At 50.4% G+C, this 18,125-nt stretch overlaps 7 protein-coding genes across 7 annotated transcripts; 1 reads left to right on the top strand and 6 right to left on the bottom strand.

Moving 5' to 3' along the window:
• Positions 1 to 226: 226 nt before the first annotated feature.
• On the top strand, positions 227 to 2,324 carry BKA55DRAFT_694215 (putative fungal-specific transcription factor; the record flags this gene model as incomplete). Its single annotated transcript, XM_046200013.1, has 4 exons — positions 227 to 340; positions 393 to 469; positions 537 to 1,624; positions 1,666 to 2,324. The coding sequence occupies 4 exons, from the start codon at positions 227 to 229 to the stop codon at positions 2,322 to 2,324; spliced, it is 1,938 nt and encodes a 645-aa protein (XP_046045584.1).
• Positions 2,325 to 3,279: 955 nt separating this feature from the next.
• On the bottom strand, positions 3,280 to 3,654 carry BKA55DRAFT_694214 (uncharacterized protein; the record flags this gene model as incomplete). Its single annotated transcript, XM_046200012.1, has 3 exons — positions 3,280 to 3,489; positions 3,546 to 3,563; positions 3,610 to 3,654. The coding sequence occupies 3 exons, from the start codon at positions 3,652 to 3,654 to the stop codon at positions 3,280 to 3,282; spliced, it is 273 nt and encodes a 90-aa protein (XP_046045583.1).
• Positions 3,655 to 4,043: 389 nt separating this feature from the next.
• On the bottom strand, positions 4,044 to 4,556 carry BKA55DRAFT_520102 (uncharacterized protein; the record flags this gene model as incomplete). The annotated part of the gene is made up of 1 exon (XM_046188390.1): positions 4,044 to 4,556. The coding sequence occupies one exon, from the start codon at positions 4,554 to 4,556 to the stop codon at positions 4,044 to 4,046; it is 513 nt and encodes a 170-aa protein (XP_046045582.1).
• Positions 4,557 to 5,151: 595 nt separating this feature from the next.
• On the bottom strand, positions 5,152 to 6,686 carry BKA55DRAFT_520407 (uncharacterized protein; the record flags this gene model as incomplete). The annotated part of the gene is made up of 3 exons (XM_046188417.1): positions 5,152 to 5,447; positions 5,497 to 6,204; positions 6,257 to 6,686. The coding sequence occupies 3 exons, from the start codon at positions 6,684 to 6,686 to the stop codon at positions 5,152 to 5,154; spliced, it is 1,434 nt and encodes a 477-aa protein (XP_046045581.1).
• Positions 6,687 to 12,547: 5,861 nt separating this feature from the next.
• BKA55DRAFT_578198 (uncharacterized protein) lies at positions 12,548 to 13,018 on the bottom strand. The gene is made up of 2 exons (XM_046193677.1): positions 12,848 to 13,018; positions 12,548 to 12,795 (listed from the first exon to the last, which is right to left on the bottom strand). The coding sequence occupies exons 1-2, from the start codon at positions 12,942 to 12,944 to the stop codon at positions 12,692 to 12,694; spliced, it is 201 nt and encodes a 66-aa protein (XP_046045580.1). The 5' UTR covers positions 12,945 to 13,018; the 3' UTR covers positions 12,548 to 12,691.
• A 728-nt stretch (positions 13,019 to 13,746) lies between these two features.
• BKA55DRAFT_543239 (uncharacterized protein) lies at positions 13,747 to 14,459 on the bottom strand (the record flags this gene model as incomplete). The annotated part of the gene is made up of 3 exons (XM_046190569.1): positions 13,747 to 13,844; positions 13,892 to 14,166; positions 14,218 to 14,459. The coding sequence occupies 3 exons, from the start codon at positions 14,457 to 14,459 to the stop codon at positions 13,747 to 13,749; spliced, it is 615 nt and encodes a 204-aa protein (XP_046045579.1).
• Positions 14,460 to 15,421: 962 nt separating this feature from the next.
• Positions 15,422 to 16,447, bottom strand: BKA55DRAFT_520123 (uncharacterized protein; the record flags this gene model as incomplete). The annotated part of the gene is made up of 2 exons (XM_046188391.1): positions 15,422 to 15,731; positions 15,780 to 16,447. 2 exons carry the CDS (start codon positions 16,445 to 16,447, stop codon positions 15,422 to 15,424), a joined length of 978 nt encoding a protein of 325 aa, XP_046045578.1.
• Between the last annotated feature and the right edge of the window lie 1,678 nt (positions 16,448 to 18,125).

Raw genomic sequence — 18,125 nt, 5'->3', positions numbered from 1 at the left:
TAACAATAACTTTCAAGCATGCCTTGCGCTGTCTATGCTACACAAACCATTCCCATCCAAATTCTCGTGATACTCAATCATGGTGTTGTCCTCCAACCAATCTTACCGAGCTGACTAATCCCCTTCCATTCCTCACCGACCACCAACGCGTCCTTCACCTTATTCCACTAACTTTAGCATCCTCCCACTGACTGACTCACTTGCTTTCATCGCCATCTCAAACAAAATGCCCACTCCCTCAAAACATGTCAAATTTGTCGCTTCAGATCCTTCGCGCGGCGGTCTCCCCGTGAAACGTAAACAGGTTCAACACGCATGCGCTTCATGTCGCAAGAAAAAGGTGAGCATAAACACCCATAGAATTGAGGGAGAGTGGGGGGCTGATTGAATAGAGACGCTGCGTTCATGCTGAAGATGCGGTCGATGAGACGTCGCCTCCGGTGGAAGAAGATGAGACATCCCGGTCAACGTGAGTGGGCCTCAATACCACCGCTCTGGTTCAATCCTCCGAGGGTGTTCTCAATTGACACGATTAGATCAATACCGCTGCAAACACAACGAACTGCTCTTCCAGACTCATCGCATCAATCTCTACCATCGCTCCAATATGGAAATGGAAGTCCAGCTCCAACACCAAGGCGCGAATCAGGCAGCACGCCAAACCAATCATCCCGCTTCGTAGGCGATCTTAACCCAGAGGGCATGTTCATGGAAGCTACAGGCTCAGCCTCCGTCCGCGAGACTTCGCAGAAAGGCGACGTGGGAATATGGCTTTCCTCAACGAATAATCCTGGACAAGCAAGTCAATTTATCACGTCGAGACCGCCGCCGATAATGGATCAGTTTTTACTACCGTTTGTTAAGGAGCATTGTTTGTCGTGTCTTCCGCCTGAAGCAGATTATCTCAAGTTGAGAGCGCTATATCTTGAGAAAATTCATCCCATCATGCCGATTATACCGGAGAATGCGTTGGAGGGTGATGAGCCGGCGAGTGTGGTGTTGAGACAGCTTGTTTGCCTCGGTGCATCTACGGATCCGAGCATGGCGCGGTATCTGCATTTACAAAACAAAGGCGACCATCTTCTTCCATGTCAAGACTTCATGCAATCCCTCTCCTCCGCCGTCCGCGCAATCCTCGAAACCAGCATCATTACCGACAGAGTTCTTCACATCCGCGCCCTCATCCTCCTATCCCTCTACACCCAACCCAGCTCCTCCGAAGAAGCAGATCTCCCCGCCCAACTCGGCGGCCGCGCCATTCACCACATCCAAACGTTGGGTCTTCACCTACTTAGATACGACGCGCCGAATTGCGAAGAGCTGGAAACGCTGTTTTGTGCGGTTTGGGCGGTTGATAGGATTAACGCGGCGGTGTATGGGAGGCCGTGTCTCATGCATGAACGGGATATCGGCGCGAATCTGGATGGGTGTATTAGGAAGAGACCGCCGTGCTTTAGGTTGTTCTTGAGCGTGGTGCAGTGGTTGGATCAGGTTATTGAGCTGTATAGGCCGGGACCGAGTGCTGAGGCGAGTGGGTTGGATAAGATTGCGTATATTGATCTTCCGGTTCTTGAGGCTATGATCGTCAATGCTGATGCGCTCAAAGTGCCGGGTTCACTAATTGGTAAGTCACCTTTCAATGAAGTACGTGGCTAATGGTTACAGCAACGATTGAAACATTTTATCACGCTGTTATTATTCTATCCTGTCGTCTTCCGAGACCGGGTACACTTACAGCTGCGTCTACGCTCCCTCCACCATCCGCCAACGCCCGTCGCTCCCTCGCAGCAGAGCGAATCGCCTGTGCAGTTCTGCGCGATCATCTAAGTCCAATGCCCTTCGTTCCCTACGCAGTATGTCTCGCACTAAGCGTAGAGTACCGAAAGATGCGCCACTCTCGCCTCCCCATGTTTCGCTCCCGCGCAATGCACGCATTTCGTCGCAACTGCGAAATGCTCAGAAAATTCGGTGATTACTTCTGGAGCGCTAACGTGGTGGCGGGGTTGGGGGAGAGGGTGCTGAAGGAGATGGAACGTGCTGCTAATACGCTTACACGGGACTCGCCACCTCCTGAAGGGACGCCGAGTTCTGTACCGCTGATGAATTCAGTGGCTGTGACGAATCCGAGCATGGTTAACGCTGTGCCGAGCGTGGAACAAGCCGTGGACTTTTCACTGATCGATGCGATCTCTGGTGCGGATGTCTTTGGGGCTATTGATCCGAGTTTTAACCTGGGGGCTGTCGAGGATGCGCTTGAGGCGAATTTGGATATTGGCCTGCCGATGAATTGGGTTGATTGGGGGCAGTATGCTACGTTGTCGTGAGACAGCTCATCCATCGTCAGCTGCAGTTCTGGCGATTGGTGGTGATCTTTGATGACTGGTAGGTGATTTGGCGTTGAAGGTGTTGTACGCCAGACGATGACCACCTGGGTGAGATGACAGAGGCTCACGGTCAGCGACGAATACTTGGGGGTATAAAACTGGCTTTGCTGCTGTATGGGAATGCATTCTGCTCTCAAACATCAGTCGCCATGTGGAAAACGTCATCGAAAGATACCAGCAATGAGATCGTCGCTCTTCTCGACGATGAAGACGAGACTACCAGCACACATACTGAGCGCCCTACGCCACGACTTGGCCGATTGAGACGTCGCAAGATGAGCTTGGAGAAATGGGGACAATTATCGGCGTTAATTGGGAAGGATATGAACATGGTGGCGTGTTGTTTGCCGTGTAAGCTGTAACATGGGCACGGCTTTTGCAATAATAGACGATTCAGCAATGAGTGAAAAGACATGGGAGCGGCAAATAGTATGATTGGCAGCCCGCAGGCGCAGTAATGTACAGTAAAGCGGCCGTTCATATTTCCAGGCAAGGACTCTTGCTAACGACGCGAATAGACAGGGTCCATTGACCAGAGAATCGGGAAATCTTTCGTGTCGTCTCGGTCGCAGATGGTCGTGCTGGGGTGGGTGGATTGGCATGGGGATCAGATAGAACGCCATCTGTTTGTATCAACGGAGCGACTTAATCGTCCTCAATAAATGCTGTCCATCTCCATCTTGACCAAACCAAGAAGAACCCACGACATGCGTATGAGTATAGCATTCGAGGTTCGTATCGTAGAGACAAGTCGTCGGGTAATCGATGGTTCCATTGTCGCTTATCCTACATATCCTTCAATCCAACTCTTATGCCTCCCGCCATCGCATCCAATCGTCGTTCATCGCGCAGAGTAACCGGGTATCATAAATCATTAATCCATGTCTTCTTCACTTCACTTCAAATCCGTCGGCTTCCCTCTAAACTGATTCTTCAACTCATCAAGAAAATGCTTTGCAAACTGTGAATTCCTACTCGACGAGTTCGGATCGGCGGTCGCTTCGCCGGGTGCTAGTGGCTCGTGCGGATTTCGCCCGTGTTGCTTCTCGTGGATGGTTTTGTGGATGCGGGTTACTGCGCGGTGGAAACCTGGTTGGCGGAGGATCTGAGTCGTGATTGTTAGTTATTGAAGGTATGGGGTGGAGGTTGGGGGAGGTGTACGGATGCGACGATGTGGTCCTGTGGATTGTCAGTAGAGGTAGAAGAGAAGGTGGGAGGAACGGACTTCGAAGGATTGGATTGCGCGGAGGAGCCACCAGTGTGCAGCCATTTTGGTGATGCTTAATTGAAGATGCTGAATTGAAGATGGAGATGGAGATGTTGGAGTGGCGGCGTTAGTGGCACGGGAAATGGAGGGGCGAACAAGGATGACAAATGGATCTTGTCTTGTCTTACAGCTACAGCTACAGCTACAGCTACCCTGAACTTGACATGAACCAATCATACTCATAAACACTCAAGAGCTTGAGAGCTTCAATTAAGAACTTAGAATAACTCAACAAAACTATCCTAAGTTTATTACAAGCTTCTCCTAAAGTCATATAAAGCTTTTTGTCACTTATGAGCAAAGCCAGAAGCTCCCTTCATTCCCGAGACTATTGGTATAATTAACGTCAAATCACTTTTATTTATCCACCAGCTCATTAGGCATCTAGTGATTTAGAGGTACTGGTTCATGAAAGCACCGATATAATCCTGCTTGCCCAACTCAACGCCCTCCTTTCTCAAAATCGCATACGCAGTAGTCAAATGGAAGAAGACGTTAGGAATTGCATATCCCTGCACATAATCCCTAACCTTCATATCCGCACTCTTTCCCGGTCCAAGACCAATAGTAACAACCTCAGCACCACGCTTCTCAACAAGCTCTCGGTCAGCTTTCTCAACGACCTCGAGAACCTGCGCGATGCGAGCGTGGAATTGGGGGAATGTGGTGCACTCGTCGCGGGAGAGGGTTAGGGGCTCTGTGCCGGTCGTGCGGGCGACGATCTTTTGCGCTGTGTCGGTGGTGAAGAATACTTGGAAGCTTAGGTCCAGCATGTCAGGGGCTAGTTTGGCGGTGGGGAAGGAGGAGGCGTTGGCGTGGGATTCGGCTTTTTTGAGGATTGATGACAAGGAGTTGAGGGCTTCCTTGGTGTGGAGGATGGCGGCGTCGTAGAGTGTGTAGCTCATGATGGGCAGTGAGTGACCTGAATGGTAAAGCTTAAAGATGAGGTAGTGTGAATTGGGTATAGTAGTTATTGCGTGATGAAGCTGTCTGTCCGAAGAATCCGAAGGCGATATCTATGGGTATATATATCTCTTCCTCTCCCCGTTTCATGAGACCTCAACTTTCTCCACTGTCTTCACCGCTTGCTTTACTAATGGACCTTCAGATCGACCGGATGAAGACTCTAGATGCTTCCTCGATTAGTAATGGATCCATTGAGAACCATTAGGGACCATTGAGGACCATTTGAGACCATTGCGGAGACTGACGGTAACGCTAAACGTCTCCGGATCATCGGTGTCCGACATCCGTGCGGGATTGGGATACAGCTTCGTTGGATGTGCATTGAACAAGTGTTCTTGACGGTCGAATATCGCACGATTCATGAAACGTCGGCTTACAAACCAGCTTTGATTACAAACTACCTGATCCTGACAACGAGTGACCGAGGGAACCAAAGAATTGCCGGCAAGCATGGTTACAGCAGAAATGACCGTGACGGACGAAATAACCGACAAGAAATGATGATTGCTCCCTGAAAACTGGATGGCCATTCAATTAGAAACCAAGAATCCGATTCGCCTTCTCCACAACCTCATTCTCCCCCTCCGTCTTCAGCGCTTCCAGGCCCATCGCCCGACGAGCCGCTCCGTCCAGCATCTTCTCCGTGCCCCGCCCCACATGCTCCGACTCCCCCGCACCGCCTGGAAAATCCGGTCCCGGTGTCCCACGGAGAAAAGCGTCGCGCTGTCGGACCATGTACTCTGCGTTTTGAGCGGTGATTGGACAGATGGGGATGTACAAGACGGAAGAGTCTGATGTGCCGGCGTGGACTTTGTCGACCGAGTGTATTGCTGTATTGGTCAGTATTGATTGAGGTGAGACGGGGGTCATGGGACTTACTGTCGCAGTGCCATGCTACGAAATCTCCAGGTCTAATCTCAGGAACGTGAACCATGGTCCTCTCAAGCTCCAAATGCGGATGCAGCTCGCCCGTCAACTCCTGTCCCGTCCCCGGCGTCGCACCCTGCAACTCACTATCCATCTCCCTCATCAACTCCCAATTTCCCTCCTCCAAATACCCCTCCCCCAACTTCTCATTCTTTGCTTTAAAAAATGGTCTGAGGAGCACATACGCCATGGATAGCTTCACCAGTGGATTAACCAACAACGTCCCCTCCCCAGGCCTAGTATGGCTCATACTCATCCACCCCTGCCACATTCTAAACATCGAACATGCACCCAGTCCATCGTAGCGATTATTCACAGCATCGACCCTCCCGCTAGCGTCCCAGGGATCGTAGGAATCCCAGTCTCCTTGTAGGATGGAGTCGTACACCCCACCTGCGCCGTACCCTTCTGGTTCCCAGCGCTCTACGCTTCCGCCGTCGATGTGAGGACCGAGAGCGAAGGAGGCGTCGCCGGGTTGGCGGATGCGCAGACGGTCGGCGTAACTGAAGGGTTGGGAGAGGGAGATGGAGGTGGGAGAGGTGGTGTGCCAGAGGGACATTAGGTTGTGTTGGACGGTTAGGAAGTTTGGGTGCGAGCGGGCTTTTAGTTGGGGGGGAGACCAGTATAGTTCGTAGACTTGAGGATCGTGAGGTGGAAATGCTGATATTGTTAGTGTAAGTGAATGGCAGAGGGGCAGGGTAGGGGTAGATACCTCGTGTAGACGGGTTCTTAGCAACGTACTCCTCCACCTCAGCCTTATACGCCCTCGCTTCACCCTCCGGAATAACACCCCTAACAACAACAACACCTCTCTTTTTAACCTCTTCCCTCAGCCCATGACTACTCTTCTCAAAATCCTTAAAGTCAATCTGGGGAATAACACCCGGTCCTTTCTTCGCAACAATCTCATTCTCCCGCTTAAGTTCACGAAGGAGTTTGTTCCAAGATTGCACAATTTTATCTTGACGACCCTGGAGAAGATTAAGTTTAAGCTGACGGTATCGATCGGGTAAAGGCTCGCGCTGGGCCCCGGACAGTGAAGTGAATGCATCCGAGATGTCGCCTTCTTTTTTGGAGGCTAGGGATGTCATGCAGCGGTGGAGGCCAAGGGTGCAGGGCTTGGCGAGGGGTGCGCGGAGCATTTTGACGACAATTTAATGTGAAAGTACTACCAGAAATTCGATGGGAATGATGAGAAGAAGACAATAGGAATGATGAGGAGATGGTGGTAAGATTGAGGATTGTTTTATTGCAGAATCAAGATAATGGTGTTGGATCTTATATCGAATTGAGGAGAAGGCGGTCTTGCTCCATTTGGACATTCCGCATCGAAATCGTCCCCAGGTTCGGGGAATAAAGAACCTTGCTCACTGTGTCTCCAGGTGGGGTCAACCACAGAAGATTGCAGTCTTCAGCAAGCAAAACATCAAAGGTGCTATCCTTAGGGAGAAGACCGTAATTCACAAGCCTGAATAAACAATCACTAAAGGTGGCCAGAAAGCCCTCCTGCGTTATCTTGATGTACAAGTATTCCTGGCGGTACTCAAAGCACTAGAACCCCACTATCATCACCAAGGCCAACCAGTATTCACCAAGCTCAATTAACATCACTGACACCATCACCAATGATCGTGATACCCAAATATATTCCCCAACACCAACATAAAAGAATACCTGTACTTAATTGTACAATCATACAGTTGTGCACATCAACACCTAGCTCCATCTATGCTAATAATTAAAACCCCATCCTTCCCTTCCCTACTGTACTGTACCCTCATTCCCCCAACTCCACGCTTTTTAATCCAGGTCCCCCAAAGCCCTCTTCATCCTCTCCTTCAAATCCCTATTCTCCATCTCCAGCCCCCCCAGCCTCTGCCTTGCAGCATGTCTATCCTGATTCCTCCCCTCCCTCTCCATCTTGAGCTTGTATTCCATATCCCGCAATCTAAACAACCACCTATTATCATTCGCAGCGCCAGAATTCTCTTCACTCAGCGCAGCCATGTCGCGTAACCCTAATCCTCCGGCTGAAGATCCTGGTAATGCAGTGGTCGTGTGTGCGCGCGTGACGGTTGAGCGCGACTTTGATCGGCTTGTGCGTTGGTCGTTGGGGCCGCGTGGTATGGAGGGTGATGGGGAGTGAGGAACTAACTCAGTGCTGGAGTATGATGCGCGAGCGCGTACGTCGTTTGCGGTGCGGAGGGTGGCGTTTTCGACTTTTAGTTGGCGGTATGCTTCTTCGAGGCGAGAGAAACGTCCGTCGTGGCTTAGAGATCCTGAAGCGACCGAGTTTCTAACCATGGTTTCAAGACGGTCCAGTTTCTTGGTGCGCACTTCGAGGTTGGACTCGAGGGTTTGGTACTCCCGGTGGAGATCGCGTTCGACGGATTTAATGCGCACTTCGAAGGAGCCGATCATGTTCTCGATGGCTTTGACGGCGGCCATGAGGTTCTTGGTGAAGCTGGGGAGGCGGTTGGCGATAACTTCGGTTGAAGGGAGGACTTGACGATCGATGAGAGAGTTGCCGTGGACCCATTCTCTTCCACATAATTTACTGAGCTTATGCCATAGCTGGAGGAGTAGTTCATTGCGCTCTTGTAGTTGATCGCGCATCGACTGTTCAAGCTGTGCGATCCTCCTGCGATCCTGACTCTTGTTCGTCTCGAGCTCAGCGATGCGAACATCTTGACTACTGGCAGTACGGGTAAGGTGCTGATGCGACTTCTGAAATGTGTCGTACTGCGATTTCGTGTTGCGGTGGGCAATGCGCTCCTTGTCGAGTAATTCGGCAAGTTTGCGACTCTCAAGGGCATGCGACTCGAGTAGCGAATCGCGCATCTTGATGATACGATCCTTCTCCACAAGCGCGGCCTTGCTGGCATCGAGATCGCGGATCGTATTCTCAAGCTCCCGCTGTAACTTGGCGATTGACTGAAACCGTTAGCGTACATCCACCACAAATGTGAGACAACTTACCTTGAGCAGCGAAGAGCGGGTACCGTTGAGGTCACCGAGAGCTTCACGAAGGTTATTCTCAAGCTCCATTAACCTCTCCTTCCACTCTGTCGCTTCAACCTCCCTCGACGTCAAGTTCTTACGCAGACGACGAGCCTCATCCTTGGCTGCCGAAGCTTCCCGATTGAGCTCGTTGACAAACTGCTGAACCTCCTCCTTCTCTTGGTCCGCCACGATTTCTCGCTGGTGTCGCTCTTGTTGGAGACGGTTCTCCAGTTCCTTGACTCGCTCCTTTTCTTCGCGGATGCTTTGCTCGGCACTGGCCATCGCAGCCTCGAGATCTCCGATGCGTATCTTGTCGGTCTCTTGCTCTTCGCGTAAGAAGGCAATTTCTCCCTGTGAAGACTCTTGCTGTACCGAAAGTCGCTGGTTCTTGTCATTCGCCTCCATGAGCTTCTGCTCCAGCTCTTCAAGCTCCTTGTTCGATGAATCCAATTCCTGCTCGAGCTGTTGGATCCGTCGCAATTTATTCTCCTGCTCGTCTTCAAGTCGTATCAAGGCTTCGCTCATCTTGCGCATCTCTTCCTGCAAGGCGTCAAAGTTTTCTGAGCGGTCCTGTAGATCTGCTTGTACTCGTTGCATCTCCTCTGCTTGTTGATCGGCCTCTGATTCCAACGCATCAATCTCCTCTTGAGCCTCCTTCCGTAGTGCTTCAAATTCACTCTCCATCTCGTTCTGTTCACGGAGAGCTTCGTCGCGTTCGGATTGTAGAGCAACAAGATCGTTCATGGCGTTGTTGAGATCCTCCTGTAGAGTCAGCGCTGCTTCTTCAGCCTGTCGCTTGTCGCCAATAGCAGTCTCAAAGTCCTCCATGCAAATCTCAAGCTCGCGCTGCAACTCTTGATTCTGCAGCTTGACCTCACTGAGCTTGTCGCGCATCTCGTTCATCTTGTTCTCGAGTTCTTCACGGTCGGCTTCCTCCTCAATCTGCGTCCGTGTCTTCATGCTACCCCGCGATTGGGGTCTCTCCATACCACCAACCTGTGAAGCCGATCGCTCGAGAAGACTGTCAATTGTTGAAGGGGCAGGCCGACCTCGTCGTTGAGCCATCTTGAGATCCTCAATCTCCTGGTAGAGGCGCTCCTTTTCGCGGTTCCTCGAAGTCAGCATGGATGTCTGCGCACCGACCTCACGTCTCAATTCGGCATTCTCATGGCGTAGCTGCTCACTCTCTCGACGCAGTTCATCAACGAGGGTGGTGGCAGCACTAAAATTGCCATTTGAGCTCTCCATGTCGCCTGAAAGGCCAGAGACAGGTCGACTTGGTGATACATTGCCGTCGCGATGTTTTTTGGTGATGTTGTAAATGTTTGTCGTGTGGTGTAAGCCTCCCCCGCTAGTCAGGCTAGACATGTCCTGCTTTAGCTTGAACACCTCCTCCCGTAGTCTCTTATTCTCGTCATCGGCTTGTTCTCTGCGCGCAGTCTCTTGTTCCAGAAGGTCCTTCCAAACATCGGCCTCTTCTTGTCGCTCCATGTTTTCGCTAGTTCGCTCGCCAAGAGATCTGACGATATCCGCAAACTTTCGTCTCTCATTCTCCTTGGTTAAACTTTCCGACCGTAGGCGCTCAATCTCAGTGGCATACTCCTCAACCCGCTCCCGTAAAAAGATGAGCTCTTCTTCTCGCTCTTCATCTCCCATTCGGGCCGTTTGGTCTGTCGATGATGCACCACTGTGCGCTGTGCTTGGTCGTTCTCCCTCATCTCGGACTTGCTTCTCCAATTCTTTGACCCGCCTCCGCAAAACCTTGTTGTCACGTTGGAGTACCGCAAGACCAGTCTTAAGGTCAACGTTTTCCGAGATCATCTCCTTGATACCCTCTTCCGACAGCTTGTCAAGGCGATCGCTCAAGAACATAACTTTGAGCTTGAGATCGAAGTTTTCCTTTGACAGCCTCTCAATCGTACTGCTCTGTTCTTTGAGCGTCAAGTTCTTCCCCGATCGGGCGGTATTGACGGAACCCATGGCGATTGAAGAATGTTTCCGAGGCGTTTCGAGTCCACCCTTGTACTTGTACTCCTTGGCCAAAGATTCGGGTACCTGGACGTTTCTAACATGCCGCGCGATGACCGTATCCGTAGGCGCTGTAGTGAACCCTTCCTTAGAGGGCTTCGGTGTCTCTAGCAAATCTTGTCGCGGTCGTTCGGGACTATCGACTTCGTGTAGCGGTTCGAGTTGCGGTAATGAAGTATCAGTGTAATCCTCAGCGCCAAATGCCGATCCAACACTACCCATGCTTCCTATGCTGATGGATCGTAGCATCGGGTTGCTGGGATTTCGTAGCATTCCAATTGCGGGGACTGCACCGCCAGACTGCAAAGCGTAATCGGTACCAAGACCAACGGTCATGTCGCTGCCTTCGTGAGATTCGGGGTTCGTAGCAAATGAAGATGTCGATGATCGCTGGCTCCCAAAACGGCTACGCAAATATTTTGGTCGTCGGCTTCGAAGCGATTGACCAGGGGTACTGCCCGCATCGACTTTTTCGGACAAGGAATGGGTTCTTGATAAAGGGGCCTCGTTATCGCCAGCGCTAGATACCTGTGAGCTCTCCTGTTCCGTATCCTCCTTTTCGCTCTCGTCGTAACTTGTGCTGCGATTGTCAGGCTGACTCGCCATGCTAACGGCGCGCGAAATGGTTCTTCGTGTTGCAGCTGCAGTCGGTGACGAAAAGTTCTCGAAGCCGGAAGTATTCGTGCTCGCGACAGTTACATCGTGATCTTCCTCTTGATGTTGCTGCAGAGGCTGAGGCGCAGGCTTTTTTGTCGGAGAGTCGAATTGGTACGTGTCGTCGACGCCGCCCTCCTGGTTCGTGGATGCAGTTGGAATGGGCGACAGGGCGGGCAAGAAGCTAGACTCCACGTCTTTCAGGTGGCGTCTAACGTCCTCCTCAGTCAAAGAATCGTCATGTCCTCTAGTGACATCGACGGAAATAGGGTCGAAGTAGCTGGTTTCAGGGGCCGAGAGACCAGGTAGATGCAGCATCGAGTCTTCGTGGCTTGTGGGGGGATTGCTGTTACTCTGGGGAATTGTCCGGGTCTGAGATTTTGCGTGCGTATCATCTACGGTTATCGCAATGTCGTGTGGAGATGTCGCTGTGGTTGGGTTTGTTGGTTGGGCTTGCGACGTGTCGGCGGCTGTATCGTCAGTCATCTCTGATGTCTCAGTGGCCTCGTTGTGGTCCAGATCATCGCTGTCAGTGTGCGAGACGCGATGGGCCGTCTGTGGGCGCGACCCGTCGTTGCCGCTTGGACTTGGGCTGGGAGCCTGAGCCTTTGGGCTCTGGCTGTTTTCTCGCTCATCGTTGGCCATGATGCATTGCGGCGACCGCTATGCGAGGCAGCTTTGCTGTGCTGGTGAGTTTTGATTGATGCAGATGCGAATGTGGATGGAGATTGTCGGGTATTGGATGGGGATGCTGAATGTTATGTCTGTCTGGGCATCGCCCGCCATAAGCTCTCACTAAAGAGAAAACCTGACTGCGCTAGAGTCCATCCCTTCAGGGCGCCGTTGATGGTGTATCGACTCAGCCAATCACAGTCTGTATCGTTCCCCCTGCGCTGGTTATTTAGCGGCGGTTGGAGGGGAAATAGCGGGGCTGATCCATGTGGTCGAATTGAAGCTTGGCTCGTTGCTTGGGACAACCATTGCCAACGCTTTATGCATCAGAGTCTAGAATTCAATGACAGTGATACTCGAATTCACAGTAAAGTCTCGTCATGGATATGGGGATACGAGGCGATTTACACTTTTGATTCAGCCTGAGACAGTAAACTTGCTTCTGATCGTTAGATCGCAGGTTGAAACAAGGGTTTGAGTTGGAGTAGAGAACTAGTTTCGTAAGCGAGTAAGCAATTCGTATCGAACTGAAACAATCCTTCAGATTCGTTTATTTTGTGGATTGATGATTCGCAGGAGTTTGATCTACGATACTCCATGTGGTTGTGATTCACGTCAACCTTGATGTCACTTTGGACCCATTGAATTGAAGTAATTATGTCATATTAATTCATGCTCACTATTTGAGCTTCCTTCATTAAACATTATCCCTCTAGTTAGAGATCTTAGGGTCGACCTTTTTGCTTGAAAATTGTCAGCCACAGTTTCAAGCTACAAGGACAAACGCCACTTACCCAGTTGACTTCTCGTACTGGCTGCGGGCAAAGTCGGTGGCCTTCTCCTGGTTGTCGCGGGAGATGTTGGTACCAACCTTCTTGTTAAGGAAATCGACACCTGAGAATGTCAGCGAATTGTCAAGGTCCATGAGGTGTTGAGGACATCATACCCTTATCGACGTAGTCCTGGCTGCCGCTGCCGCTGCCGCTCTTGGAGGCATCACCAGACTTGGAGCCACCAGACATAGCGTTCTTGATGAAATCCATTGTGAGTTGTGAAGTTTGTGTAAAAGGTGATATGAGTTGTAAGTGTGAGTGTTGATGAAGAACTCAGTCAAACAGCGGCATTCCGTCCTTCTTATACCCCTCAAGCTGTAGCTAATAATAGTGAACCATTTCCAACTTTGTTCAAGTCTCTCTACAGAATGGAGAAATAAAACCGGCAGATCCATTCGATCTCACCAAAGATGCCAACATGCACACCCCCTCTCTCGTCATCTCCCACTTTACAGGGGTTCTACCTACGTCACTGCAGACCCTGAGTTGACAAGACACTTTTAGTTCTCATGCTCACGGCACGGATTGCCGATACTAATTCTAATTCTGGTATATGACAATGGGCATTTCATCAAGCTTCTTGGTTGATTGTCGCGATGCTTTCCTGGTGAGGGGTAAACCTTGGTCGAGGCCTTGAGGTGAAGCTGAGCTAGTGACACCGCCGTGCAAAGGGAGCTGAAAAGATAACAAGAGGGCTAATAAGGATCAAGCAAAGCGTCGGGGGTCGCAGGGTCCAGAGCTTCTCTCAGTTAGCTTGAAGATTGAGGGAGCCAACATGTGATGATCCCTTGGAGGTCATTTGATGATGTGCATACTCTAGTACCAATTAATGTTCTCGTCAAAACTATTCCAATGTGAATGCCTGTAAATGCACCATGTTTCTGTTCAATCAACTCCATCCCATGCAAACAAATACGTTATAACAATCATGCAACTCCAGGCTTCATGCCATGCTTCGTAACTTCGTCATTAATCCAATTACCCCCCTCGTTGTATTTCCCTCATGGTCTGGTTATGAGTTGACAAAGACTTGGTACGCCATGATCATAACCCAGATGAAGAAAACAGTACCAGTAAGAGCCATCGCAAAGATAAGCTGCCATGATTGACCTGCACTAGTTAGCAATTGAACCTCAAATCGTGAGAAATAAACGTACAGATATTTCGTTGTTGAAGCCACGCCATGGTCGCCATGCTCGTACCCTTGGGATTCTTTCCAAAGACTTGTACATCGCACACGCTCTGAATAGATCCATCAGGTCCAAATAATTGTATCGCTACAACGACAAGTCCCACGAGCCAGAGTATAAAGAACATGAAGCCGCCGACCATTACGATGGCGGGGAGAAGGCGTCGTTGGGCGATGAGCCAGAAAATACCGAGGATGAACAAGATCGAGAGAGAACCGACGGTGATGAAGTAGGGAAAGTACCTAAGATGTTAGCCATGGCCGTACAAGTGATTGTTGAAGTGGAAGACGTACCATGGAATTCCAAGCTCAAGTTGAGTCTGGATCTGTATGAATGTCGCGAATACGCCAATGATACTCGTTGACGCGAGGAGGATAACAAAGATCCAGAAATTCAATTGGAGAGGAGGCCAGTTGTATGTTCGAACGTGTGTTGATGGCGGAGGTCCGTCGTAGGTCATTGATGATCGTGTGAAGCTCGTTCCAGTCCATCCTGTCGTGCCGGTCAAACCGGTGACTGTTGATTTGGCGACCATTCCGCTGTTTCGATTCTATCACAAGTTTGAAGAAAAAGCTCAACTGTTCGTCAAGATCGTCAAGATATAGTATAAGTCGTTGAATGTCCAAGAATCACGCGTCGCTTGCGTTCTTCTTTCGATGCCAAAAAGACTGCCACGTCGCAAAACAGCCCCGCCGATCGGCGACCAGTGAATCCAATGTTGCCTCAAGGAACCTCAATTCGAATCCTCGTGAAGATAGTTTGGATGCCTCAAAATGAAGCGCTGCGTTGATGCCTCACGCGTTAAATCTCTCGTCGAAGGATTCTCGGTGGTTTTGCGCGTCCCGTTGGATCGGGAATTTCAGGTGTGGAGATTTTGCTGCGTTGGCTGGGGATTTAGTCCAAGGTGACGTCGGGTCGAGATGCCAAGAGGTACCAATTGAGGCCTCTTATCAGGTATTAATCACACGATAGCGATTAATTTTTGGTGTTTCGATACTCATGAAGAGAAGAAGAGCAAAAGGAATTAAAAAAGAACAAAAGTCAACATGACAGGGGATGAAAAGTTCCCATCCAATTGAGGTCAAGTGTGAAATTACAACAAAGCGTTTTTTGGGTGAGGCTTCTGGCGGAGGGGGTTGGTTGGTGGCTGGGGATGCGACGCAACAGGGGATGATGACGCTGAGATGGCTTCTGAATGGATACACGTCAAAAGGAAGATCCGTTTTCCAGCCTTTGCGATGAATTCTTTACGATTAATCAGAAGATCGGAGAAATTATTTGTTATTGTTTTCAGTACTGAATGTGCCGGAACTGAACGGTAAGTTGGTGGTTGTTTCATGTGGTCCCGAGGAAAGAAAGACATTTTATTTCGAGAGTGATCTCGCAGCGCTTGTATGTAACTATGCATATGCACCGACCCAATTCCATTCATTCAACTCAAGGATATCATCATTCATCTCATCCACCTCATAAATTCACAGACTCCAATGTCATTCCCTATAGGAGGGTCTCTCCCAGAGCACACCGCACCAGCGAACATCCGGCGTGGATTGTGTTCTGCTCAGCTTGCTTACCATCTGCAAGCTGAGGGTTGACCTCAACGAGATCAATGGCGACTAGGTTACCTGTCTCGTGTACGCTCTCGCAGATAAAGTCTCCCTCGCGGAGGGTCAATCCGCCGCGGACGGGTGTACCGGTGCTGGGTGCCCACATGGGGTCGAGAGCATCGACGTCGAATGATAGATGGATGGGGGTGTCGTTTCCGATGTGAGCGAGGGCCATCTCGACAACGCGGCCGATACCATGTCTAAAAATATCAGTAAAAGTTGTGGATGTGAGAACGTGAGAAACATACCGGTCAACATCGTGCATGCTAAAAGCCTTGATGCCATGCTCACGGAGAATCTTCTTCTCTCCAACATCAACAGATCGAAGACCAATGTAAACCAGCTTCTTAACGCTCAAGCGCATATCATCCTCAAGCCAACCAAAGTACTCCTCGTTATCCTCCTTAGCAAGACCAGTCAAGAAAGCAACAGGCATGCCGTGAATGTTTCCGCTGTCACTGCTCTCAGGAGTGTTGATGTCCGCGTGCGCATCAACCCAGATAACAGCAATCTCACGGTTCAACCTCTCACGCGTAGCCTTGGCAGTACCAGCAATAGTACCGATCGCAATACTGTGATCACCACCGAGGGTGAGCGTCATGCGGCCCTCGCGGGAGTGCTCGTATGTGTGCGATGCGATCTTGCGGGTCACGGCAGAGGCGTGACGGGGCTTCTTCATGCCGCGGTAGTCAGGGTCAGAGGAGGGGATGAGGTCCTCGAATTGCTGGACGGATTGGTCGCCGAAGAGCTTGTAGCCGAGCTCGTCGCGGATCTCGGTCAGGAGGCCGGACTCGATGAGGGCAGCAGGACCGATGTCGACGCCGGCTTTGGGCTGGCCGCCGGAGAAACCGACGGCGACGACGCCGACTTCATCGGGCTTGGAGAGGAAGCGGCTGTTGACGAGACCGGTGTTCATGATGGGCGGAATGTGGGGGGTGACGTAGAGGCGTGATAAGATAAGAAGAAGTGAAATGAAGTGAAGATAGAGATAAGTTAGAGAAGAGATTGAGTTAAAGATAGAGAGAGGAGAAAAGCCAGAAAGAGAAGGGAAGACGCGTCCATTTGTATTCGGAGGTCAATGACATTTCTCATCTCTCTCGGCCTCTTTGAACCCTCTCATGGCTGCAATCGGCCGGCGGCACAGACACACTCTCCCTCTCCAAGACAATTGAATATGAATAAGGTAATAGCGTCGGTTTCGGGCGGGCGCGGGGGTTTCTCTTACACTGAGTTTATCGTATCAACAGACACATGTCAATGGTCATAAGACAACCCTTTCGAGTCTAGACAGATACACATGCTGTGATTCTGTTGGTCCCGCTGATCTGGGTTTCTCTTACGCACATCTTCTCCATTTTTCGGTACTATTTGTCCATTCAATTCCCGTTTGCTCCAAAATCCCCGATTCCCCAATTTGAACCTGTCTCCTCCACTTTGAGTCAAGTGCCGACGATATATATCCTATGTTTTTCGCCTTGTCCAATACCCCTACATCTTTTCTACAAGATATTCTTCATTGTTATTGCCTCTGATCACTTTTGCCGCCGGCCATGGACGTGGGATGCACCGCTTACAGCCGTAGATAGCCTCTATTGATCTTATGTAATGTTAGGTAATACCTCTTGCGTATGCCATGGTCGTGGTCGGCACTCTTTACCCCTAAGTTACTAGCTGTGTTTTCGACGGAGGAGTCGGCGCATAAGAGTCGCGGGTCTGCCTTCCCCTAAGTTACTAGCTGTCTCTGCAACTTTCCCCTAAGTTACTAGCTTTCTGGAGTTTGTCTCTTCTCTTTGTTTTTCTGTCCCACGCTCCAGCGCCCGCAATCAATTGTCATGGTTGGGGCTTGTTATCAAGACCCAGAAATGGACCGACGTGACCCGTTGAGATGGAACTTTTTACGCAAGACACGAGGTCGTTGACCGATTTTACGCCGACGAGGACGAGTCTGATAGTCGATGGAATTGGAGAGAAGCAGACGATGCTGTCAAACTATTGACCTCGTCGCCGGTTTATTTCCTTGAGCTGGGGAAGCTCCGGAGCCGCACCGTTTTACCCCACTAACAATTCTGACAAACTCGAAGCTGACGATGATCTCGACACATTGTTCTCAATAACAGACCGCCAACTCGCACAATCGGTACAAACTCCAAGGTTCAGAAGCGAGGGAATGTCCGGCCTTGGCGACACAGAAAAGATCCTCACATGACGAAACGCGGATCTCGAGACGGATGAGGCAGGTCACAGAGGGATTTATATTCTGGCAATTATTGGCGAAGTTGACAGATCACTCTGTTGGACAAATGAGCCGGATAAGTAGAGATTGGGGTAGGACAAAACACCGAGGTCATTCGCGATATTCTCCAAACCAGGCGAGCCAATGGAGACGGTCACATCATGCACAGATCGTGAATCTACGGAACAGAGCAATTGGATCTGGAATGACAGACTGACGTAGGCTGACTCAGTAGATCAGCTGACTACCATATGGAAAATTCCATGACAGCTCGTATTCATGAGATCGGGATTTTAGACTCTCGTTTGTTTCGGATGGGTTCTCCACTGGAAAAAGCTTAGCATGTTCATACCCTGAGTAT

The sequence above is a fragment of the Fusarium redolens genome, assembly GCF_020744475.1.
Source record: "Fusarium redolens strain MPI-CAGE-AT-0023 chromosome Unknown BKA55scaffold_15, whole genome shotgun sequence".
Lineage (NCBI taxonomy): Eukaryota > Fungi > Ascomycota > Sordariomycetes > Hypocreales > Nectriaceae > Fusarium > Fusarium redolens.
This window is presented reverse-complemented; position numbering and strand designations above follow the sequence as displayed.

Excerpts from the sequence above, each read along its gene's own strand:
- BKA55DRAFT_578198 (XM_046193677.1), bottom strand. The coding sequence starts at position 12,944 with ATGGATTTCATCAAGAACGCTATGTCTGGTGGCTCCAAGTCTGGTGAT. Across the intron at positions 12,796-12,847 it reads CCAGGACTACGTCGATAAGG|GTGTCGATTTCCTTAACAAG; the intron begins GTATGATGTCCT and ends TGACATTCTCAG.